At 40.3% G+C, this 25,680-nt stretch overlaps 1 protein-coding gene across 4 annotated transcripts in view; it reads left to right on the top strand.

Annotated features, from left to right (window-relative positions):
* STK24 (serine/threonine kinase 24) overlaps positions 1–25,680 on the top strand; it is a 41,656-nt gene that overhangs the window by 246 nt on the left and 15,730 nt on the right. The window contains exons 2-4 of one of the 4 annotated variants that reach the window (XM_042867702.1): positions 9,610–9,746; positions 22,123–22,179; positions 25,505–25,609. In XM_042867702.1, the coding sequence (XP_042723636.1) occupies positions 9,692–9,746; positions 22,123–22,179; positions 25,505–25,609 (217 nt within the window). In that variant the 5' untranslated portion in view covers positions 9,610–9,691. Of the gene's footprint in view, positions 1–9,609; positions 9,747–22,122; positions 22,180–25,500; positions 25,610–25,680 lie in introns of all 4 variants that reach the window. The other 3 variants (XM_042867704.1, XM_042867705.1, XM_042867703.1) reach the window with 3 other exon arrangements.

The raw sequence follows: 25,680 nt of genomic DNA, 5'->3' as shown, positions 1-25,680 counted from the left end.
ATGGTCGTTTGATTTTTACCAGTAATTCTTTCCCAAGTTATCCAGTCGTGCTTATCTTCAAGGGCAAAGTTTCAGTCAGACCTCAGCTGAAGAAAAATCTATTTTTACTCTTTCAGTTCTAAAGAAAGAATGTGTTACTGTATTTTTGTGACGTGTGGCAGAAGTTAATGGGAAAAAATGTGCGTCTTGCTGTCTCTGCACAAAAGGAATTAATTTAAATCACATTAATTTGTTAAGCTCTTTCTAAATAACATGAGTAGATTCTCCAAATGTTAGCAGAATGTACCATTAACTGTTGGTCGCTTTCAGAAAACTAAACCTAAATCTGCATTTTTATTGTCAGAACATTAAAAGTGATGCAGTATCAGCTGTTTTGCAAATTTTTGTCAAGGTTTGATTAGTAACAAAGTGTATGTTGATTTTCTAAAGAGACTGAACCTAGACTTGATCAGAATTATTTTAAAATAGATTTTTTTAAAAAGTTAATCTACAAGCATTAGCCAACAGTGCATTAGCTGTAAGTGAAGCTAATGGAAGGGTTTTCCATTAGTTGCTCTTTGGATCTGTTTCCCTTCCCTCCTCTGAAATCCCCATGAGAAATTTAGATTTCAGGTTTCAGTTTTAAGTGTGCCAGATATAAATTTGTTTGTTTGTTTATTTAATTGGCTGGATAGAACGGCTTATTACCTCTAGCAGGCATGGAAAATATTGGGAAGTTTTTTTGTACTACTTCATCTCTTTGTCCCTTATTGATGGGTAGCTCTTTATTTTCTGGCAATTAGATGACAAGCTGGGTAAGAGGTCGTGCACTTGAAAGGGTTTGGAGTTATGAGTAGGCAGAAAATACTTCTAAACTAACCTTCAGTCTCTGTTTTTGTGGAAACATTCTACTTCATAAGCAAAAATATGAAGGTTCTGGAAGGCAAAGCTCTTCTTATCCCTGGATTTTATCTGAATGCAGGAGATGTGTAACTGAAGGGCAGACAGGGAGTCCTTTCCTTTTGTGCTTTGAACCAGTTTGCTTGGACAGCTTATCACTGAAGGCATTGTGAATGGTTTCTAACCCAATACTCTGTCACCGGTACCGTACTTAAGTTATGTATCCTTTAAATCTCAGACCCATCATGTTGTGGTTTAACCTCAGTAAGCATCTGGGTTCCCTGCATCGCTAACTTCCCACCAATAGGGCAGGGAAGAGAATCAAAAAGGAAAAGTGTTGTTTACATCTTGTGGGCTGAGATAAGAACAGCTTGACAGGTAAAGCAAAAGCCATGTGCACAAGCAAAAAAACTCATTTTCTGATTTCCATTGAGGGGCAAATGTCAAGCCATTTCCAAGGGAGCAGGGCTAATCACTCATAATGGTCTCTTTGTAGGACAGTCATCCTGAGCATCCTCCCCTTCCTCCTTCTTTACTCTAGCTCTTACTGTTGATCAGGGTGGTGTTGTGTGGTGCAGAATATCCCTTTGGCCAGTTGAGATGAGCTGTACCCTCCCAGCTCCTTGTGTACCCCCAGCCTGCCTGCAAGGGCAGCACAAGAAGCAGAAAAGACTTTGGCACTGCATAAGCTATGCTGAGCATCAATTGAAACGTTGGTGTGCGTTCAACACTATTTTTGTCATATATCCAAAACAGCACCATGCAAGCTGCTTTGAAGAAAATTAACTCTATCTCAGCCAAAACAGGTATGCATCAGGAGGCACACAATTCAGTATAGTAAATTGGATAAATTTGCCCTTTTATACCTTCTTCTGAAATTTCTCAGCCTTGGTTTTGAAGTAAAATATGTCTTGTAGGAAAGGCAGAAGTGAGACTAGTCTCCCTACTTTAGATCTTTTGTAGGAGAAAAAGCAAAATGTTAAAGGATAAGTGACATAGAATGCAAGAAAAATAAAAGTTTGATGGAAATGCTACTAGATAGTTTTTACAAAGTATAGAAGTGGTATGGCTGAGAGTCTGGTGTTTGATTTTTGACTTGAGTAAATGTCAACATATAGTGAAAACAGTGGGGCTTCTGTTGTTTTTGCAAAGTGAAGGAGGGAGGAGAGTGTAGAGGGGCATGGTAGTGTGATAGGTGTTGGCTGGAAGGAAGTTTTGTGAGTAATGCTTGTGCTTATTTTTGGTGAGGAGGACCTTCTGAAAATACCTGTGCCTTCAGTGTCCCTTCGGTTCAGTGCAGCAATCTGATTTTTCCATCTAGATGTATCAGTTTTCCAGAATACTGCACTGATACCGACTGCATTAAGATTCAGCTACTTCTAGAAGAAAGCATATCTTTCTTGTACATATCTACAATCTCGTACATCTAATAATGCTAATTCATTATTTCAGTTCCTTGTGAATTTATATCAACTTGCAAAACACTTTGTACTACCGAACTTATGGTTCTTCAAACCAAAAAACTCCTTTATGCTGTTAAAAATTAGCATGTGGTAATTAGATGATGTTGATGTGATAGAATCTTTCAGAGGAAACGTTATGCAATTGTATTAGCTTATTAAAGAGATCTATTATTGGATAGTAATGATGTGTCGTATTAATATAGATAATACTTAAAAAGGAAAGTATCAATGTTTAAATTAATTGATTTGTAATCTAGGCTGGGAATCTTGGTGTATTTGTGGCAGATCTTTGTTGCCTTTGCAAATTAAGATTTCTGTATTGAGAGAACTGAGTCTGACCATCTTTTAACTCTCCGTTTCTGATAATATGATGTCCATCACCAACAGTGTTCAGTATATTGATATGTCATGTATTGAGTGATTAGGAGGTTATTTCTTCCACGACTGCACATTTTGGCACTACTTATGAGAAAGATACTATTTTTTTCTTCCTTGCAGAATGAGATGCTTTGAAGGGATCAAAAAGGGAAATGGTAAGATCTTAGGGTTTGTTGCCATATTGTCCAGCACTGCATTAATTATTCTCTAAAGCCCCTGCAGTATAATGAGTACTGGCCACGTGTGTGCTGGATCAGTCCCACCTGGGACTCTGCAGACTATTTCATGTCCCTTTCCAAAAAAAACCTCACAGAAATGTGGAAGATCTGTTCTCACATCCTTTAAAATGTTTGACAGATTTTTGGAGACATTCTGTATTTTCACCAAGGGTGGTTAATGAACAATGCCATGAAAATATATTATATTTTTAGAGATTCTATAGCTAGACAAAATATTTAGGCATTTGTTTGGTTCAGCTGAATCATTGATCTTTGAGTAATTTTTCCTGTAGTGATCTTCCTTCTCTGTTAGCCCATACCTGCTTCAGTTAAGCTGCGTGACATGCAGCTGTACTAAGGGAGCTCTTCCGGAAGTTTTAGGAGGTTTCACAGAACAGCTGTACTTGCCTGGGACCTCTTTCTCTTACTGTGTAATCGCTGAGTTTGTTGGAACAGAAATATCACAGTACTGAAGGATTCTAATTTAGGTTTTCGCTGTGAATGTAAGCTAACGTGAGGAACATGTCTTTGTCAGAAACCCGCACATTTTTATTTAGAAGAGAAATGCATGGACTCCTTGCTAAGGCCTCATTTTACATATGGTATATTCACGTTCACGTTGTGTTAGGACAGAAGGGTTTTGTCTTCCACAAGAGGTAGTAAATAACTGGGTGGTTGCTCTTTGAGCTGATCACAACCGCATGGTTTATGTGGATGTGTATATCTAGAGGGACTGACTTCCACCTTTGCCGTGGTGTGTTTCAAATGTGGATCAATGTTTTTTATGAAATAGACTTCATAGGCAGTGGCTCCATTCTCTCTTTTGTGGGAACCATATCTACTCCTTAATGTCTTCCAAATGAGAGGTTTGTCTCTTCTTGCAGCCTTCCAGTATTTAAAAGAGGATTATAAAAAGTATCAACTTCTTACATGGGCAGATAGTTATAGGACAAGGCGGTTTTAATTTCAAGGAGGGAAGGTTTAGTTTGAATGTCAGGAGGGAGTTCTCTACAGAGAAAGTGGTGAGGTGCTGGCACAGGGTGCAAAGAGAGGTTGTGGATGCCCCGTCCCTGGGGATGTTCAAGGCCAGGTTGGATGGGGCCCTGAGCAGCCTGATCTAGTGTCTGATCTGGGACCCTGCCTATGGCAGGGGGGTTGAAACTTGATGATCCTTGAGGTCCCTTCCAACCCAAGCCATTCTATGATTCTATGATTCTGTCTGTGATCTGATTTAAATGCCCCGTGGACAAAAGTATAGCTCTTTTTAGATCCTGATACAATTGATTTATGAAACCTCTGAGACTGTTGCTTCTTTAGATTTTAGGTAACAGCATCGGCTTCGTTCTTTGTAATGGGATGTGGTTTCTCTGTGTTTCTTTGTCAGATTTTTGAAAATAATATTCTCCAACGTTGTGTGCTGTTTCCCCTGAGTTTTGCTGTACTATACCTTTTTTGAAGAGTACTGCTGTTAATTCAAAACCTTTCTCTGTCTAGGAGCCTGGCAACTCTGCCTTCTGCATTTTATTCTGTTTTACCAGTTTTTCAATAACTTAGATTTGATTCTAAAGTTATTTCCCTTATCCAATTTTAGACTATGCTGTTTGGAATCTGTTTTAATTGCAAGGTGGAGATGCCTCACTAACAAGGTTTCTTCAGTTTTGTTAGTAACTTAAATCACTGCTTCATTGTAAGTTCATAATAATTTTGCATTTCTTTTGTCTTGGATTATTGTTGAGAAATATATGAGAATTACTTTGTCTTATTTTTTCTTTAGTTCCATAAGATATATTAATAATAAAAAAAGCAAGCAACAGCATCTCCAAGCTCTTGGGTTTTTACTCAGATATTTATTTTTAGCATAACTGTTTGAACTTCTTGACCTCATGAAAACCAGAGTTCTGTTTAATTTTGCCCCTTTCTATAAAATAAAGAATGCTTAAAGATGTATATAAAAATCTATAGAAAGAGCTGACATTAAGGATAGCTGCTGATGGTATTTGTTGTGGCATTTATAGCTGTATCAATAGTTATTTCTTTGTCTATGGTATACTACTACATGTGTAGCTCTAAGTCAAGCTGTTGTTCATATATATACTGCAAGAGAACAGAAGAGAACTTATGGTTAAACATTATGAATGACACAGTATAGTCTCATGAAACAAAACATGCTGCTTCCTTGAAATCTGATTAATGGGGCTCAGCTCCCTCATGCAAATGAATTCTAGAAATAAATCTATTTTTGATAAACAGTAATTCTGAAAGTAATAAGTAGTTGATTTTAGGCTGTCATGTGAGCTCTGTAAGTAGTGCTGTGGCTGTGGCTGAACCAAAGTAAATCATGTACTGGCTGGACCTTGGCGTGGATGGCATCAGCGAGGCTGTTCCTAAAACAGCAATGGTCAGTTTGATGTGGCTGGAAAACTGGAACGCATTCAGTGAAGAGCTTCACCAACAGGTTGAATTTGGAATGTTGGTATCCCAGGAAAAGATTTGGTCTTGATTTTGTTTATCTAAGGGAAGGTTAGGAAGTGACTTGGTGGAAGCTTTTCATTGTTTAAGTACCAATCATTCAGTGCTTTCTGATCTCTTATGCCAAAAGAGAACTGCAGAATCATTAAGGTTGTAAAAGACCACTAAGATCATGTAGTCCAGCCATCACCACCGTGCCCACTAACCATGTCCCTCATTGCCACATCTGCACCTTTCTTGAACACCTCCAGGAGCAGTGACTCCATCACCTCCCTGAGCAGCCTCTTCCAATGCATCACCACTTTCTGAGAAGAATTTTTTCCTAATATCCAACCTGAATAGGACGAGATGTCATGGGTGATTGGCCAAGCAAAGCTAATTCTATCTAGTAATAATACATATTTTTTAAGAGGAAGATAGCTTAAATACGTATGAGGCGGATTTGATGTCATTGTAGTTATTTTTATATCTGTACTTGCTGAACTTAGAAACCTAAGCTTTCCCACTTTAGGCAACTCAAGGACATCATAGTGGGTATGTTGGATATTCTTGCCACAGCAATCTAGAGAATGTAATTCTGAATGTGTTTGCATGTGCGCTCAGTATGTTTTAGGTCACCATCCTTTGGCTTTTTAGCTTTAACCGTTTTTCTTCAGTATTTATAAGCATCTTTGAACTCGTGTGACCTTAAATATGTGCTGTGGGTCAGAAACTAATACAGTCAAAACATAAGGAACTTGATGCACTGTGATCTTGCAGGGAGCAGGCAGCCTGTGACAGGTGACGTCCTGCTCATCAGGGTGGGAGAACAGTGTGGGAGTTTCCCCCTTAGGTGTAGGACTGTGAAATCCACAGCTCTAGGATGTGTCAGTAGTTTTTTGATGTTCTGATGTTTGTGTTGTGAGCCTTTTGCAAAGCACTCTTTCTGAATTTTGGCTGGGGATTAGGCTCACAAATAAATATTTTTTAAAAGTGGGCCGTAACCACATCTCTCATTTATTGTGTTACAGTCACAGCAGCACTGTCATTACTGCATTTTGTGAGGTTAAGGAGACTGTGCCTTCTCTGTTCTTTGACCAAAGCCAGTCCTACCCTGTAGAAATGCCTACAGCTGTGACTGCATTCTTCTCTCTTACTGGAGCAGTGTTAGGAACAGAATAAGACATGACTTCAGTAAGACAGTTCTTATATAGGTGTAAGAACTACTTATAAAAGTGCCTACTTTTCTTCTGAAGCCCCTCATAAGCCCTCAGTTCTCTCCAAGAAGCAGCAGCCTAGCAGAGGTGTCTGCCTTCATTTGTCTGCTTTAAGTGAGAAACTGGCATCCAACATGATAATCTGAAAGAGGCAGCAAGAATTTCTGAGGTGATTTGCTGGGCTTTAAGGCCTAGTTGGATTGCCAATGTAAAGAACAGTTGAAAGCTTCCATTAATGCAGCCGATGAAGGTAATAAATAAGAGCAAAGGGAAAGTGTAGAGAAGAACTTGTGAACTCTGTCTCTGTCTCATGTGGTTTTGCTGTGATGCCCTGTTTCATTCTTAAAATAGTTTGGTCCCTCCTTATTTCAGAGATGAAATTTGCAACCTTAAACTTTTGTTATCTGTACCCTTTACTGCTTGTGTGTTTGCCTGTAGCCTTTTGCTGTACTCCTTAATGAGAAAGGAGTTGTTCATTTGCACTGCCTTTATTCATAGATATTGCTTTTAATTCTTTAATTCTAAATCCAGAAACTTTTTGTTCCACTGTTTCTCTTTAGAAGTCCAAGGGATTCTTAACAGTTTCTGAAATCTGCATTAAATTAATCAGTGTAATCAGTTCTGAATTGTTTCTCTTTCATGGGTAAATAATCCTTACTGAACTAACATATCAAGATTGGAAGCATCACTGATCTATCTTGGGAAAACTGAAGGTTTATGATTAATTATATTTAGAATTATCTAACATTTAGATACTAAACTATGTCATGCAATTCTGATCTTGTTCTAAATCAATTTTAAAAAGCTCAGTAAAAAATACTGTTTCTTGAAAGTCACGTATCTATGTTGTTCTTGTTGTGAAGCCTTTGAAAGCTGCCTCTGTGGTGCTCTGATTCCTGGCTTCCATGTGCTGTGAAATATTCCTGGGCATAGTTTCACACCTTGCTACCTGTTTTCAGTGAGATCTCAGGCAGCAACAGCATCTCATCCCCATCCTGCTTTCAGGAATTCTGCCACTGTACGTGGGTCTGTTGTCTGCAGAATGACTTGGTTCACGTGGGAAACTGCTTTCCCAAGTGAATTCCTCCCACTCCTTCCGAAGACAAGCCAAAAGGTGGGAGTTGTGTAAACAAATGGCAAAAAGGGTTAAATGGCTGGGTGTATTGATATCTGTGCAAAGTAGAAGTAAACTTGAGTTATACCTTTCATTCTGAATTTAATTTGACGTAGAGGTAAAGAGGAACGAATGTAAGCATTAGAGCAGTTGTATTTTGGACAGTGGAGGTGAAAGAGTTCCTGTGCCTCACATATTAGAAGTTTGATTCTGGTCTAGAACAGGGAGTAATTTATAAAAGCTGAGTGTAATTAACATGAACTGTTCTAGTGAAATAGGTTTAAGATACTCAGGTGCAAGTGGGGTGAAAAAAAATGTACTAATTTCTCTGTTAATTGGATGCCAAATTCACTTGATAGTTCTGCTTTTGTTGTAATGTAGTTCATCTGGAAAATGAATTCTGTAAACTAGTGCTAATTTACTTTGGCTTTCAATTTCTTATTTTGTGACTTCATAGAGTTTATGAATAACCATTTGATGCACTTATTAGTAAAATTCAACTACGTAAAGAGCCTTGATTATGGATTACCTTTTTGTTTCTTGCATTCTTGGTAAATGGAAAAAATGTTGGGGTTGCAGTATAAATATGTTGCTCACTCGTTATTCTTTGACTGTCTCTTTAGATGGGGTTTCTGGGAAAAGATCTGCTGCAGGTTGGAATTTATTCTTCCCCATGAAGCATGGACTGGATAGACATGGTTATAAAGTAACTTTTTACCTGATGAACAGGGAGGAGGGAAATCACTAACTGCCACCTCCATTAGGTGATAAAAAAAGCTTACATTCACCTTATGGTTTTAAGTGACATAACTTTTTTAAGTCTTCCCTCCTGTTATTTGAAGAGAAAGAAACTGGCCTTAAATCAATGGGAAGTGGAAGAGTATGGACTCGTGTTCACTTGGCATCCCAAATAAATGAGTACCCACTCCTTTAGAACGTGAAATGTGTGTATTATGTAATTGCTGTATAAGTTTCTCGTGGTTAATAGCTACGAACTGGTTTTGCAGCCAATACAAGAAATGCGTGTGTCTGCTTTTGCTATAACATACTCTAAGAAACCAAGGTTGCCCATTAGCTTGGAGCTTTGGGAGCTCATGTGCTTAATGGGACATGTCTAGGCTTTTGACAGATGAGCTGAAAGGGTTCTTTTCTATGATGAAGGGGCATGTGTCCAGGAAACGTGCCAAAGGGCCTGAGAATATGGGCACTGTTAGGGATGACTCAGGCTAAGGAAAACACGAGGCTTGTGGCTCCAGCACATTGGGATGCAAACACAAGTCTGATGAATGTTCTGCAGAATGATTCTTTGATTGGTGCTGACAGAACTTGCACTATTGCATTAGAGTTTTTGTTATTTTGTTCCCCCTCCCAGCAAGTGGCTCTGCAAGCTCTGTTACAAGTAGTCTGTGGCAAAAAGAATACGTTTAAGGATTAACTGTATACTGCTGAAGTAATTGCAGGAGGTAGTGGTTGAAAGGTGACTGCTATCTTAGGTTGTAGAATGCATTGACTAGTACACATATTTAGGAATGAAAACACGTTTTTCCTTGTGATCTGAAAAAGACAGAAACTTCAGTGTGTTGGAAAATGATTCCAAAGACAAATATTTTTTTATACATCTGTACATGCATAATAATGTACACCGAGGATGTTCTGCTGAGTCTGAAAAATCTCGTTGCCTGTGTTTTTCATGGAGTGCACAATGTCCAAAGTGGAATGAGCAGCTTGTCTCTCCTTAGCCTCTGTTCTGCATTGGCTACCTGGCAGATGTTTTTTTTTTTTTTTTCCCCCCATTTTTTTTCTTTGTGGTTGAACGTTAGATGGCTGACAAACCTTGATTAAAGGACATAAATGCGCCACATGCAAAACCACAATGATTTCTTTGATTGCAGGGACCTTTTGGCCAGCTTGCATAAGGACTTGTGTTTAGAAGAGAACCTTTGGGCTCATCTGTATCTCCCTCCCCTCAAAGGGATGGCAGCCCGAGGACAGCTAGCATTCATCCTGACGCCAAGAGACTTCAGAGGAGGTAAGCGCCTCAGAAATGCTCCCAGACAAAATGCACTCATCAGTCCTGCACCCCAGTGTGGTAATATTCTTCAGTGCAGCATTACCATCTCCTAAAAGCTTTTGTTCTTACTCCTTCGTGAAAATCTTTTGAGAGCTCTGTAAGGCCTTATCAGCTGGTTGCAGTCCTCATGGAGATTTGCATCTCTGTCAGTAACGCTTGTACTTTTGCTTAAGAATGTGCCCTTAGTGTGAAGTGAAAGGTGCTAGCTACACTTCCTGATGCTCAGACATATGCTACCCTCCATCCCTTGGTTTGTCTTTCATATTTTGGATGAGACTTAAAACTTGAGCTTTTCTCAATTCATTTTTCTTTAAGATCAAGGGGGAAAAAACTCTTCACAGTTTTAAAGTTCCCTTTTTTTTTTTTTTTTTTTTTTTAATTATTTTTAAAGCTAATTTCTGCCCAATTCTTTGTTTAGGTTTTTAGAGAGTGTTGTCCCAGGAAATGCATTTAATTCTGCTGGAGGGAAATATGTCTTCAGGAATCTTTTTTTCCTGTCAGAGATGCTGTCTAGATGCAGCACAGCTGTTTGTATCTCCTAAATGCCTATAGAATAATTACTTAGTAGAAAGATAAATTAAGAACAGATAGTTGTTTGCCATGGAAACAGAAATGAAAAAACAATAATCCCACATTTACTTATTTGTGAAAACAGAGCTCTCAGGGGTTATTTCTGATTCTCCCCAACCTCCTTTCAGGTCATTCATAGGAAAGTTGAGCTACGGATCTTCTTTTTCTTGTTCTTATTCCAGTAAACATTATGTAAAACCCACGAAGAACGTATCTGAAAAGAAAGAAAGAATTTTCATGCCTTTTTTTTTTCCACTTACGAGAATATTTGAAAGTAGACCAGTAGTAAATATTAATTATGTTTGCTGAGCAGATTTTTTTCTAGGGGTATAGATTTGGAGAGGACTCAGTTGACAGTGAGTGCTCTCAGACCACATAAGGTATATCTGCTCCTAAGTCCTGTGTGATTGCAGATACTCTGAGTAACAACTTTCACCTTATTTTTCCTTTTATGCTATTTTTTAATGCTTTTTTTTTTTGCTATTAGTTTGACTTTATAAAACCTAGGCAAGAGCTTTCTAACTACTTTAATGACCACCATCTAGCTGGTGTTCTTATTAGGCTCTGCTGTATGAAAGTGAAGCTCCTGCAGATTAGACCTTAAATATGTTAAGGGTATCATATAAAATAATATATCACCTAATTCTCTTCCAAAGTTAGTTATGTTCAGATTTACCTATGCATGTTATGATCAACTTGTAGCTCCTCCAGGCTTAAAATTTTTGCAAGTTCTGGTAATGCTGATAGGTTAAATTAGCTGAATTTTTGTTTGTTGAACAATTTTATTGCTGTTTTTTTGTTGCTATTATTGTTTTCTTTCATTGCTGTTTCTTATTTTTCTTTTCCAAATGCTGAGATTTCTGTGACAGTAATTAGCTGCTATGGTTCTGTATGTACATATTGAATGTACAGTGCAATGCAACAGTAGCAATTTTGATTTATTTCATAATATGTAGTCTTTCCACAATGCATTATTTCTGTATCTCTTCATGTGGTACTGAAAAAGGCAAAAGAGTTTTCAAATTAAATGAATGAGTTTTTCACAAAACTGGAAATCTTTTTGGGGGGGAATTATTCTACCACTTCCTTTTATCTCTGCAAGACATTACCACATAATCCCTAATAAGAACAGCACATGAAGCTGATGTAAAGCTTAGCAAGCTACTTCTGTTCCTATGGAACAAACTAAAGATGATCGCAAGTGTAACACAGATGAGTTGCTATCTCCTGGGAGTAAATCATAAGGAAACAAAAGCAGTTTTTATTTCTTCCATTTGAGTATCCTTCTAGTGTCAGTGACAGAATTTATTTTGTTTTTTTTGGGGGGGGTTGAGAACTGCTAGACTGTTTTTTAGGATGTACATTATTGAAAAAAAAAGGGCCCTAGCAATAAATGGGAAGTGTTATATTATTAGGAGCCTCTCGAATTGATGGAATACTCAAATTAATTTCAAAGGTAAATCTAGTTACTACTTTGTCAGGAGGGAACTGATATTCAAAAGCAATATTATTTCTCTTTGGAGAAATTCAAACTGTCAGTAAAATACAATCACTCATTTAAGCGGAAAAATCAATTTTAACTGTATTCTTTAACTGTATACTGCTTTACGTACATCAGCATGACAACATTTTCACATCTACTTTCTTGATGAATTGTTATCTTCACCAGTATTACATAAAAATCTTCTTTCGCTGTTCTAATAGCTCAAAACATAGAAGCGGGATATTAATCTCCAAGCTAAAAGGTGGCTGAGATGCTAAGATGTTGGCATTTCACTTCCTCTATACCTTTTTGAAAACACTGGACAGTAATTGAAGACACTTCCCTAGAAGTAACACGGACCGTGAGTTTTGACAGGACAGTGAGAAGAGAAGGGGAGGCGGATGACAATTTCTCCAGTGGTTATCTTTGATGTCGGAGGCAATCCATGCGTCACTAGCCTTGTTCTCTCATGAAATGGTTTCTTCTGTTCTTCTGAGTCAACCTCTGATGTTGTGCATGCCATCTGACATTCAGGTTCCTTAGGCATGGGTATCTGTAGGTAACACGGCAGGTAGTGGTTGTTGGCTGTTTTGTTTTTTTGTGTTTTAGTGAGATGGGATGACAGGAAGAAGCAACGTTCCCTTTGATAAAACAATACAGCAACGTGTGGAAGCTTGTATGGTGACGTGAGGTGGAATTAGGTGGAAGAACATTAGCAGAAGAGCATATTGTCGGTGGAGAATTTTAGTGAAGGATTGAGTGAATGAGCAAAGTGCGTGTGCTTCTTCGGGAGCGTTGGAATGATGGTGGAATTCTGGATTCGGTAGTGAGGCTGGAGAGCTTTGTGTTCACCAGATGCGCAAGAAAACCAATAGCACGTCCTGTTGTTTGTAAGGACGAGCTTGTTCTTCAACTGTTGTCCTAGGAATGTGGTGTGAATAGGCACTGAAAGATTTTTCTTGGGTTCTGTCTTCTGTAAAGACCTTTCAAAAGCCTGTAAAAAAGAGAGTGTCTGGATCCCTACTTACCAGCAGTTGTACAGACATAGAATCGTAGAATCATAGAATGAGAGAATCAGAGAATGTCCTGGGTTAAAAAGGAGCACAGTGGTAATGTAGTTTCCACCCCCTGCTATACGCAGGGTCGCGAACCAGTAGAGCAGGCTGCCCAGCGCCACATGCAGCCTGGCCCTGAATGCCTGTAGGGATGGGGCATCCACAAGCTGGATCTGAAGGGGTAGAGCTGAATTGTCCACTCACAGCGGGAAGGAAGAACTTGGTTATTGTCCCTTGCGCTGGGGAGCCCAGCTCTGGGCCCAGCGCTGCAGCTGTGGCCTGCAGAGAGCTGAGCAGAGGCGCAGGATAAGCGCCCTCCCTTCACCTGCCGGTAGCAGCCGGCCTCATGCAGCCCAGGACACGGTTGACGAAGGCAGCCTGGGCTCCTTGGTGGTTCAGCCTGGTGTCCAGCAGGACTCCCAGGTGCGCTCCAGCTGGCTAACCCCAGCTGTAGTGTGGGCTGAGGATGTTCCTGCCCGGGTGCAGAACTTTGCCCTTCCCCTGCGTGAAGCCCGGAGGTTCCTGTCAGGAATGCGGCAGTGGCAGGGCTGTAGGAAAAAGGGGAGGGAGCATCAAGGATGGGGAATCAACAACCGCTACAAACACATTTTTTTGGTTGTTATTGGTCTTTGTGTTTTATTTACTCCACAAAGGAATTGGACCCTGATGACGTGGGTGGTTTGGGGCCAGTGTGTGTTGCAGGTGCTGCGTGGCCCCAGCCTCACCAGCTCCAGCACTCTTCTATTCCGGCCGGCGGGGTGGCCTCTTGTTTGGTGACTCTGAGGCCTGTGAGTGGCTGGCCTTCCTCTTTGGGGCTCGCCGGGTCCCCGCAGGTGGGCTGGTGCCAGAAGGCCCTGCCACAGTCTCTTCTGGCTCCTGGTGAGGCGCTGCCTGCTCTGTGGTGTCAGTTGCAGGGTTGGAATGTGGGCGGCTGGGATGCCCACCGAGCTCTTCTCTTGTCCTGCCCAGCATTTCGTCCCTGTTAGAGCTGGCAGGGCTGCTGGAGGGCGCTGGGCCGGGGACAGGTGCCTCCTCTGGTACGGCAGCTCTGGGCTCTGATGTAGCGGCCTCCTGTGCCCCAGCAGCAGGGGGGACACGGAGGCCCAGCAAGCGGTGAGCCGCCCTGGTGCACCTCTGCACGGCGAAGGCGACGAAGTGCCGTACAAAGGTCACCGTGTGGCCGTGCAGGTCGGGATCCAGCATTTCTATCAAGATCCCCTCCGCCAAGCCTACGAGGAGCAGGGCCCAGATGACACTGTGCACCAGTGTGTTTGCCTGTGGCTCCTCGGTGCCCAGGATGCGGCGCAGCTTCTGGCGCAGCCAGGAGCGCAGGGGCCGCAGCAGGGCCGGGTGCTCCCTGAAGAGGGAAGCCCAGGTGGCAGGTGAGAGGCCGCCCACAGGACGCGTGGGCACTGCGGGCCATGGCCGGGCTGGCTGGCGGACTGCAGGGCTCGGAGTGGCAATGGATGCCTCTGCAGGCGGTCTGACCAGCAGCTCCTGGTAGTTGTCGTCCGCTTGCACGGTGTGAATGATGGACTTCACATCCCGTTTGCAAAGCGGGCACTGTGGCCTGGTGCTCGTCCACCGCTGGATGCAGGGAAGGCAGAACTGGTGGCAGCAGGGCATGGCGTATGCCGCGCTGTCCCAGTTGTCCAGGCACACGGGGCAGCGGGTGTCTAATGCTGCCTCCATGCTTCCACCAGTTGCGGTGGGCCAGGGGGAGCGGGAGATGGCAACGCGCTCCCCAGCAGTGGCGCTGCAGCAGCAGGTGTCACGCTGGAAGAGGACAAGAGGCATTAGTCACACAGCGGCCTGGGACGGGTCCCTCAAGGTGTCCCCCCCCCGCCGCCAGTCCCCGTGCCGCCTACCTATGCTTCTGCAGGCGCCTCTGTAGGCTGTCCCGTCTGCCTGCTCAAGCAGGGTCGGGGTAAAGAACAGATGGCTCTGAGACGGCCGCTGGGAGCTGCGCGAACAGCACCCAGAGCACGTTCCAGCACCAAAGCTCGCCCTTTGCACACTCCGGTCCTCGCACACACGCTCGGTCGGAAGCCAGGCACGAACTGGTGGGCTGAGCCGCTGCACCCGCAGCAAAGCCAGCGTGCACTATGGAGTCACAATCTGTTGCCTGGAGATGTCTCCAAGCATGGCTTGGCCAAGCTGTTGGGCGTCACCTTCATTTGACCTTCGCTTGGAGACATCACTGCCCATGTCACAGTGATGCACGAGTTCCTGGGCTTTTCCCAGTGCCCCCGCCCACTCCCTTCCCCACATCTCGTGTGCTTGGCGTTGTTGTCTCATACCTATCACCAGGGCCGTAGCCACATCGTCCCATGAGCCCCATCAGGACACTGGCCATGGCACGCAGCCCCACGCACGTACGGCGAGGGGATTTATTCAATAAAAGTTCATGTTTCTCTCTGCTAGTTGGGCTTGATGATCTTAGAGGTCTTTTCCAACGCTAACGATTCTATGATTTAACACTTGAGCAAATTGAGTGCCCACGGTGTTTGTTGTCCAGTGCAAATAATTTTATTTAGTGATCAGTAATTTCTATCTTTTGTCCCGTCCGTTTCATTTGTCAAAAGAGTTATTAATCCCGTTGATTGATCCAGCGGTTATCTTTGATGTCGGAGGCAATCCATGCGTCACTAGCCTTGTTCTCTCATGAAATGGTTTCTTCTGTTCTTCTGAGTCAACCTCTGATGTTGTGCATGCCATCTGACATTCAGGTTCCTGAGGCATGGGTATCTGTAGGTAACACGGCAGGTAGTGGTTGTTGGCTGTTTTGTTTTTTTTTCGTCCCTGTTAGAGCTGGCAGGGCTGCTGGAGGGCGCTGGGCCGGGGACAGGTGCCTCCTCTAGTTCTTTGGGAGCATTGGAATGATGGTGGAATTCTCGATTCCGTAGTGAGGCCTTTCCACTTTGCGCCATTGCCACCCCCCTTCAATGTTTGCAGTTCTGATTTTGCCTAAACGGATCCCAATGTTACTTGTGGATAATATTTGTAACTTTTCGCTTGAATTGAGGATGTGAAGTAGAGCTGTGTGTATTTGTTGTCAAAACCACGTGTTTGCTTAATAGCGTCAGTATCCGTGTTGTACTGCTGATGAGCCCTGTGTTTTCAAATTGTACCTGTTGTACTGCTGTTCTGAGCATCTGGAAATGTATGTCAGCTAATAACTGGAAAGACTGGAAGTATTAACATGTTTCAAAGTTCAAATTCTATTACTTTGATGTAGTAGGTGCCTTCTATCTGGCAGCCAAAAGTTTTTTTTTTTAATTGTGTGTCATCTTCTTTCCTGAGAATTTAAGCTCTAGGGTACAGTGTTCTGGAGGTCTTGATGCTCATACTATGCACTTTTCCAGATTTGAGGGAATTGTTGACATTTGTTGCTTGTGAAATGGTTTGAGCTTGTCTGAGGGAATCAAGTGCCACAAATAGGTAAATGCTATTTCTTGTTGCTGACTCAATGCAACATTTATGGCATCCTTTTTTTTTTTTTTTTAATTTCCTGATTGATCTGTACATTATTGTTGCATAGGAGCTCACAGGTGAGTTGATTAGGATTCTAATGCCTGGCAGCATGACTACTCTTCATTTTATGTAACAAAACCGGGGCTTACAGTTGGCGCAGCACATGAGATCCGCTGTCACTGAATCCTGCTTGTTAAATCATCTATCTCAGAAACAGCAAGTGTTTGAGAAAACTCTTCTTGGTACAGATGTCAGACTTGACTTGGTGGTTTTAATTGAGAAGTTAACAAAAGGCAAATCTCCACGTGGAGTGTAACAGCTTGTAGAAGGAATGCAATTTAGAGAGGTTATCCTATCGTATGTGTTGTGTGTCTTAAGGTACTTCTAATCTGTTTTTTTTTTGCTGGAGAATTGGTATGAAAATAAATACTGAAGTTGTACCTGTGCTGAAATATGTCTGTCCTTCTGACCTTTATCACTTTTGCACATGAAAGTTAAACTGAGTTTTTTATTGAACAAAACATCTGTTGGTCAGTGCATACCAGTTTTGTAACTATCTTGTCTTTCCCAGGTTAGTTGAGGTCCTTCTGTTCAGGCTGTTTTGTCTCTGCATTCCAGTACTGTGTTTTTTTCTACTAATCCAGTGGTAGTTAAGTTAAACTTTTAGTATATGTAGGTTGACTTAAGCTAGTTCTTATTTTTGTTAGCAATTTCTAGCTTGTGTTTCTTTTGATCTGTGATCGATGACATTGGAACGTTTGTGAATACTGATTCTGAGTGGAATGTGCAGATGGTTTGTTTCCAGAACAAAACAAGCCTTCAGGGTATTTATAGATGACTATTATGCTATTGCTAATTACATACCGTGAATTTGAAGTGGAAAATATTCTTTCTTGTCTCACTTAGAATACAGAGAGGTGCTCGCTGTTGTTTTCCAACTGCATTGATTGACTTTTGTTTTTTTTTCTCCAGGGGTCAGTATTGGGGTGGGTCCTGTTTAATGTCTTTATTGATGATCTGGATGGGAGGGTTGAGTGCACCCTCAGTGAGTTTGCAGATGACCCCACACTGGGAGGAAGTATTGATCTGCCTAAGAGTAGGAAGAGGGATCTGGATGAGCAGCATCAATGGGCTGAAGCCAATTGTATGAACTTCAACAAAGCCAAGTGCCAGCTACTCCGCTTTGGTCACAACTTCATGTTGTTCCATGCTGCATGCTTGGAACAGAGTTGCTGGAAAACTGCTCAAAGGAAAAGATTCTGGTGGTGTTAGTTGACAGCTGGATGAATGTGAGCCAGCAGTGTGCCTGGGTAGCCTTGAAGGCCTGGCTTGTATCAGAAATAGTGTTGTCAGCAAGAGCAGGGAGGTGATCATCCCTCAGTACTTGGCATTGGTGAGGCCACACATAGAGTAGTACTATGTTCAGTTTTGGGCCCCTCACAACAAGAAAGGCCCTGGAGCGTATTCAGAGAAGGGTAGGAAGGCTGGTGGAGGGTGTGGAGCACAAGTCTTATGAGGAGCAACTGAGCTGAGATTTGTCTGTGTAAAACTGAGAGTTTAGTCTGGAGAAGAGGAAGCTCAGGGAAGACCTCACTGCTCTCTACAACTTCCTGAAAGGAGGTTGTGCTGAAGTGAGGTTCAGCGTCTTTTCTTCTGTAACTAGAGGTAGGACAAGAGGGAATGGCTTAGAATTGTGCCAGGAGAGGTTCTGGTGGATATTAGGAGAAACTTCTTCTCAAAAAGAGTGATCAGGTATTGGAAAGGGCTGCCCAGAGTGGTGGTGGAATCACCATCCCTCAAGGTGTCCAAGAAACATACAGGTGTGGCACTGAGGGACATAGTGGGCATGGTGGGGGTGGGTTGATGGTTGAACTAGATGACATTAAGTGGTCTTTTCCAACCTTAAGTCACAGAATCATAGAACCATAGAGTCATTCTTCCTTCTAAGAATCAGCTGAATTCTGAAATGCTGTATAAGTCAGCTGGTGCTGTCACTTCCAGTCCTTCTGATCCTTTTCATTTATGGCTCTGTATTATCCTCGGTGATCCTGCCTTCCCTCAAGAAAGGTAATTTAGGTACTTTTGTTACACCTGGGCTTGATTATATAAAGTCAATCTCTTTTGTTTAATATCACACTCCAAAGAAATGTGTGTGTACGTTCTTACAGCTAGATGGATAAATAAAAACACAAGCTCTCTGAAGCTAGGCCTCTCTGTGTTTATTAAATGTTTTATTAACTTCATAATGACTCGTAAAGAAACATTTTAATTTTGATTGTGTGTTTCTGTGTATTTATGCTCCAATTTCTGCTAAAATCAGCCTTTGGATCTCTAGAGGGAGATTTTTTTTGGTGAATAGCTGTGTGCTTAGGACAGAAATGGATGGTCCATGATTTCACATGGTAGGAGATGTTCTTTACCTGCTGTGCCTGCACTCATTTTACAAGTCATTTCATGCTGTTACGGTAAATGAATGGTGAATTCTTCATCAGAGATAGTGCTATTGTAAGGTCTTTGTCTGGTTTCAGAGTTAAAGTCAAACTAAAAGAACAAACTAGTTTGGTAAGGATTTATAAAAATTCTATCTTTCTGTAACAAAGCTTCTTTTAGATTCCAAAGCTGCTCTATTCCTCAGTTTCATGGCATGTGAGGAAAACCTCTTTTGCTACTGTGAAGAAGGGAATGTACAGTGTGCCTTCATTAGTGCGCTCATTTAGAGAAGCAGTAATACTAAATTTGGATTGCTGACTCACCATGGCTCCACTGTACCTGGGAGTCAAATGAATGCTTTGTTGGGACTGAGGCTTGAAATAAGAAAATTAATCTTCAGATCTTAAAATTGAACAATTAGTGTTCTTAATCTGAGTATGTAAGTGTAGTTTCTTTTTGAAAATGAAGTGATTTTGTGTAATATATAATTATTAATCTAGACTATAGAAGAAAATGTAGTGATGTTGGTGTTTTGCAAAAGGAGAAACGGGGAATATGTACTAAAGAATGGAAGAAGTGCATGCAAAAAAAAAAAGGAATTTCTGCAGCTTTAAAAAGGAAAGTGACAGTAGGATAAGGAATGTGAAGTATGCAAGAGATGCTCTGAAAGGAAGGACCAGGAGAAGGGAGATGTGTTGCTCTAGTCATGTTGAAGTGAATTGACAGTGGTGCTCTACTTGGGGGTTGTCATCGGTGCAGAGCATAAAATAAGTGTATTCAGGCTACTGGCTCTAAAATTAAAATATGCATTAAGCAGTTTATGTAAACTTTCACCAAAAGTGATTTTTTTAATTTTAATTTTTATTTTCTTTGTTAACCAATTCGTGTAGATCAAAGATTTTCAGCTGGAGCTAGTCAAAGGGGATAGTAAGATTCTTTACAGCAATTTCATCTATTTGAATATATTACAGGAATGATGAAGACTTGAAAAATAGATAAATTTGAAGTTGAGCAGAATTCCTGTGGCAAGGGGGAGATTGAACTACAGAGAATCAAAGATCCCTTTTAAAGCTACAAAAATAAAAAAGTGCTGTTACTGTAATAAGTTGCTATTACTGAGCTTCAAACTGGGATATCGATACAGTTATGGAAATGCAATTAGGACAAACATACATTTTCCTGAGTTTTAGATATATTTTACAATGTAGTATTCCTTGTTTTTCTGGATTCATGGCTATTGTATTGTAAATTTAGACGTGTACCCCCAAGCAGCTGGTGATGGTTTCAGTAACAAATGAAAAGGATGAACAGTGATTAAAAGACTGATGTTTCTAATTCATGGTTGTATAACTTTGTTTTACGTGACTGTGTAACTACATAATTCAAATTATATTCATTCTTTAGGAAGTCTTTTATCCTACTTCTAGGTTTCTGATTTGCAGCTTAAGTAACTATTCTGAAGCTGAAGAACTTACTGTCCGGTTTTGCCAACAATTAAGAAAAATTGTCATATCTTAATGAGAGTTGTTATTTCTCTAAATCCACAGCATAACTGAAATAGTAGAAAAATAGTGATATGTCTTGTTTTGACTTCTTCTTTCCCTTTTTTGAGAGGATCAAGGATTTCCTTTGCCCTACCTTTTTGTTTCCCACCCCAGTTTTCAGTTGAAATATAAAGCAGTAATACAGATGATGTGTTTTTTTTTTAACTTAAATTATTATTACATGTATGTTTGCAGGCTCATAAAATTGAAATATTCAAAGCATTTCACACTACTTTGGGAAGCAAGTTTTCAGGTGGAAACGTGTATATAATGTATGTAATTTTATATATGTAATAATTTTGATTGGGCTTAGGAAGATTTCTGAAGGTAAAGTGACTTACTGGAAGGCACCACTCGGATGCGTGCTTGTTCTGGAACTGTCAGAACATGGAGTATTTAAGGCGCAATCTGAAAAACTCTTACTAGCAGAGTGCATTTTTCAGGACTGTTAAGGGACTCTTTCATGGTGGGCAGTAGTTCTCTGGACATCTGTGGTATCTGCAGAAAGCGTTATCCAAATGCTTTATGTAGATAAGATAGATTGTATTTTAGAGTTACTTTTTTTCCCCTAAAAAGTGTGTTCCAGTTCTTTTAGAATATTTTTAACAAGATTGTATGCTAGTCGAAAAGTATTAGTTGACTCCTGAAGAGCAAGTATCTGAATTGAGTTGGATCTGTGTAAAAGATAGTACATGATGTTGGAACTCTAATTTAACATCTTACCTAATAATGGTATGATTTGTGACATATATTAGATGCAGGAACATTAGTGGAGAAAACTTGCCTGTATTCTTCATTAGATCAGAGACAGAAAAGCGAGGAATTACCTTTCCAAAAAATGAAGCAATGTAGGGAAGTGAATAATGAGTCTTACATGAAATTCAGTCTAGGCACAGTCAAGTTAGTAAAGAAAATGTTTAGCTGTATTTGTGTGAATATAGTCAATGAAATCAAGACATTTTATACTAAGGAAAGGAAACATAATTTGTGTGATGTAATTTTGAATCTGAATGTCTGTCATGAGGATTTTTAAATGTAGGAGTTTATTCTGCTCCTTTTTCATTGAGTGTCCCTTGTCTTTTTCCTATCTCAAAAATTACTTTGCTCATTGTACTAAAGAAAGTCATAAGAACAACTAGGTGAGCAGCTTTTGGGACTTAATAATTTATTCAGAGCTTCAGAATGATTGTCCAGTCTTGGTTCTAGTCTTCCATTTCCCAGTTCTGAGGTTTTGACCATTGGATTAGATGCTCAAGATGTTCTAGTATGCTTTCAGCATAAAGGCAGGAGTTGTTCTGCTGCATCACTCCTTGGCAGGGATTAAGGAGAAATTTCTTCCTACCTTGATACAATCTGTATTAGAATAGTACTAGTAGCAGACAGCAGGGCAGGTTCCATGATAAGAACTGGAGCATGCACCAGTTATTTAGAAGTAATTAACTTGTAATGTGCGTGCTCTTACCTGGTGGTAAATGTGAATTAGCTTTCCTCTTGTTGATTGAGATTAAGAGTTTTAACTTTTTTTGTTATTATTTTAGCACACATGGTTGTGTCAACAGCTTGTGGTAGATAAAGTTAATTCCTCAGCAGAAAGGACTAAAAATTTTATGATTTCTTAAAGAATAATCTATAAGTGCTTTAGAGGAACAGCTAAACATTATTGGTGTTACAAAAGTTTGGATTCTTTTGCAAGAAGAACGGAATGATTCTCATTTTGACTTACCAGTAATGATTTTTTAAACAACGTAATATGTTTTTTGTTGGTTTCTGTTTTGCAGGATACAAAGTTATGGATAATAATGGAATATCTGGGTGGAGGCTCTGCACTCGATCTAGTGAGTAAATAACATATGATTTTTGTTGATACAGAATTATTTCCTTCAGTTTTAACTCAATGCTGTAGTGCATCATTGGTCTGTGATAGTTTGTTGTAACAATAACAGAAAGTTAATGGTCTTACAACTGTGAGATTATAACTTTTTATGTTGGAAGGTAGTGTAACCAGATGCCTTAAATAAAATCTTTTAATTTGGATTTTTTAGTAAAGAAGAAAAAGCATTTGTCAATCTCAGGAAAAGATTATTTTCCATGTGACACAATGGATTATTTCTAGAGATGGAAATGAACTAAGAAACAGCATTGAAATTGTGACCTAAACATCTTGGGGTGCTGATCTTCAGTTAGTTATGGAATGTAAGAGGCTGAAAACAGTATTTTTTGTCTCTTTATTCTGCTAGCACAACTCCTCATGGTCATGCTAAGAAAGAAAAGAAAAAAAAAAAAACAAAACACTTTTAAGTTGTACATTTCAGTGAGGCAAATCCATTACATTTCTCTTCCCCCAAGGAGTTTTATATAGAATCCTGCAAGGGAATCTGTTTAACAAAGAGAGTTTATAGAGATAATGGTTAGAGATATTTGGAAGACAAGGTTGATTGCACCACCTAAATTAACAAAGAATTGTCCGATTTTGAATGATAATTCAAGAAGTTAGCTGCATATTACATTTTATTTGGCTAGATTCTGACAATTCACTTCAGCCATTAAAAAAGGGCTTATGAAAATTGCATGCCATCTTGTATTTGTTGTAGACTTTAAAAATTGCATTATAAATACAAGAATGCATGTTTGAGGTATGTGAAAATTGTTATTCCTGCTTAGACTTGACTGTTCCTATAGCATAGTTTGTTGTCATCGGAGGCAACTAAAAAATGTGGTGAAAGAATAAGGGCTGATGTGGAGGAATTCTGCTTGTGATATTCTGAAAATAGGAGGAGGGTTGACTAAATGCAGACTTGCTGCAATTCAGTTGCCATGTTTTCACTGTGATTACTTTTCTGAACTCATTTCTACTTTTAGTTTCCATGTCCTCTAAGTATTCTTCAGGAATATTCTAAGGAATTCTGTGGTTATGTAGAAATGGATAACGTTCCTGATAAAGATACACTGAAAGAAAAATAAAATTATTTGTTGTCCAGACAAATAACAAAAAAGTGACTGGACACTGCTTTTGTAACTTGATGCTATAGAAAGGTGTAGAAAGAAAATATGTACTCAAATTTTCTTTATATATTTTGTTAATCCTACTCATTGACCTGTATGATGATCACTTACTTATCTGTAAGTTGTTGCCTAGGATAGTACAAATTTTGCCATGGAACTGACATCATCATGTAAGAGTTTGTACTTAAAGTGTCTTGTGTGTGCTTCATCCATCTTGAGTTCATGTTCTGCTGCATGTTTCCCTAACTCTAACGTGTACATCATGGTTCTCAGTTGAAATCTGGTGTGAGAACTGGTTTCCTTTATCAAGTTTCTGAGCATGAGGTAAGATTGAATGGGGACCTTGAATTCCATGGTTGAAGTGTACACGTGACATGTTAGCCTTGTGCCTTTTTTGCTTGAATATCACAGAATGGTTTGCATTGGAAGGGACCTCAAAGCCCACCCAGCTCCAACCCCATGCTGTGGGCAAGGCTGCCAACCACCAGATCAGGCTGCCCAGGGCGCCATTCAGCCTGGCCTTGAGTGCCTCCTAGGATGGGGCATCCACAACTTCTTTGGGCAATGAGGTCTCCCTGGAGACTTCCTCAGGCTGAAGAAGACCAGCTCACAGTGGCATTTTTCAAAGTCACACCTTACAAGAGAAAGTGCATGTTATGCAATTATGCATACATTAGTTTTCAATTTTGATGCGTTTGTGACAAGAGGACAAGCACTAATATTCTCAGTCACATTCTGTTTTCACAACTTCCTGCCCACTTGGGATAACCTCTTTTGTCAGATGTGCACTTACCACTTTTAGATGTGCTATATCATGTTGCCAACTCTTGAACTGTCATTTACAGCCTAGCGGAAGCAAAGCCCTGAGAATATCTTTGTGGGCCATGGAGAGTGGCAGTACATATGCTTGTTTATTGCTCTCAAGAACAAATCTTCCTGTATAAATGTTAGGTTGGCTGAGGTAATATCGATGCTGAGATGAATAATTTATAAGGATGAAGTTTTCAAAGCTAAACAAAAGCAAAAAAGAATGAAGGTAAGGCTACCAAAATACGACAAATAATATGTTGTCAGCATCGTAAGAAATCTTACCTCTTCTCCTGCCTACTAGCTGAGGTTTGTAGTAGTATTTTTTTACTAATCTTTTTCTGAAATGCTTTTCAATGGCTGCTCTTGTTGGGTAGACTATAATACTGGAGTAGAAGCATAGAATATTCCTAGTTGGAAGAGACCGTAAGGATCACGGAGTCCCAACTCCTGACTTCACACAGGATCACCCAAAATGAAAACCCTCTGTCTGAAATTGTTGTCCAAACTCTCTTTGAACTCTGGCAACCTGTTGCATGCCCACCAACTTCTGGTGCAGCCCCTTTCCCGGACCCCCAGCTGCCCTCCCCTGACAGCTCCATGCCGTTCCCTCGGCCCTGTCGCTGTCACACAGCAGAGCTCAGCGCTGCCCACTCCCCATTTTGAGTATTTGCAAATTGTCAGAGTTTCGGTTTTGTTCTCTCACAGTTCCCCTACTAGCTAGGAAGCTTCCTTTAGGTAGTGACCTTTCTGATGATTTGCAGATCCATACCTTCAGTTTTGTATGAAAAAAGAACTTATTCAGTGCTTCGTCAGGATAGTGATTTGAGTTGTGTTTTGGACAGCTTCACAAAATCTCATCTGACATAGTGACGTGATATTTGATAGATGTGGTGTCTTCAGTGCCTTTGTTTCCTTCTCAGGCTTTTGACATTTGGGTCCATATAGGCCTGTAGGTTTGCCCATCCTAAATTCAGCATGATCTTAAGAAAGAGTTTGCAATGTAGATGCTTTTCAAACCACGTGTATCTATGACACGACCACAACAAAGCAATAACTTTTAACTGTGCCTTTGTGGAGCCTTTGACAAACTTCCAAAAGCATTTTGGAGAAGTATTTCTTTATTGGTCATAAAACAACTTAGTTTAGAACTGTAGTGGGTTTATTTTTTTTGTTTGTTTGCAGATAACCTTTGTTGTATCTCATGTTACAAAGTTAGCAAATGGGAAGTTTTAAAGTATGCCAGAATGAATAATTTCTTTTATACTCAGTTCTGTTTCTGGTCTCTTCATTTCTCCTTTCATAAATGCATACACACACACATAAATATTTCTTTTGTTTCCTAGTTAGAACCTGGCTCACTTGATGAAACCCAGATTGCAACAATACTGAGGGAGATACTCAAAGGTCTTGATTACCTACATTCAGAAAAGAAAATCCACAGAGATATTAAAGGTAAACTGTTCTTGTTTTCTAGTAGTGTTTGAAGAGCTCATGAAGTATAAATGAAGACCCTTGCAGAATCA

The sequence above is a fragment of the Lagopus leucura genome, unplaced genomic scaffold (assembly GCF_019238085.1).
Source record: "Lagopus leucura isolate 7727_CA_CO unplaced genomic scaffold, USGS_WTPT01 Super-Scaffold_100001, whole genome shotgun sequence".
Taxonomy (NCBI): domain Eukaryota; kingdom Metazoa; phylum Chordata; class Aves; order Galliformes; family Phasianidae; genus Lagopus; species Lagopus leucura.
This window is presented reverse-complemented; position numbering and strand designations above follow the sequence as displayed.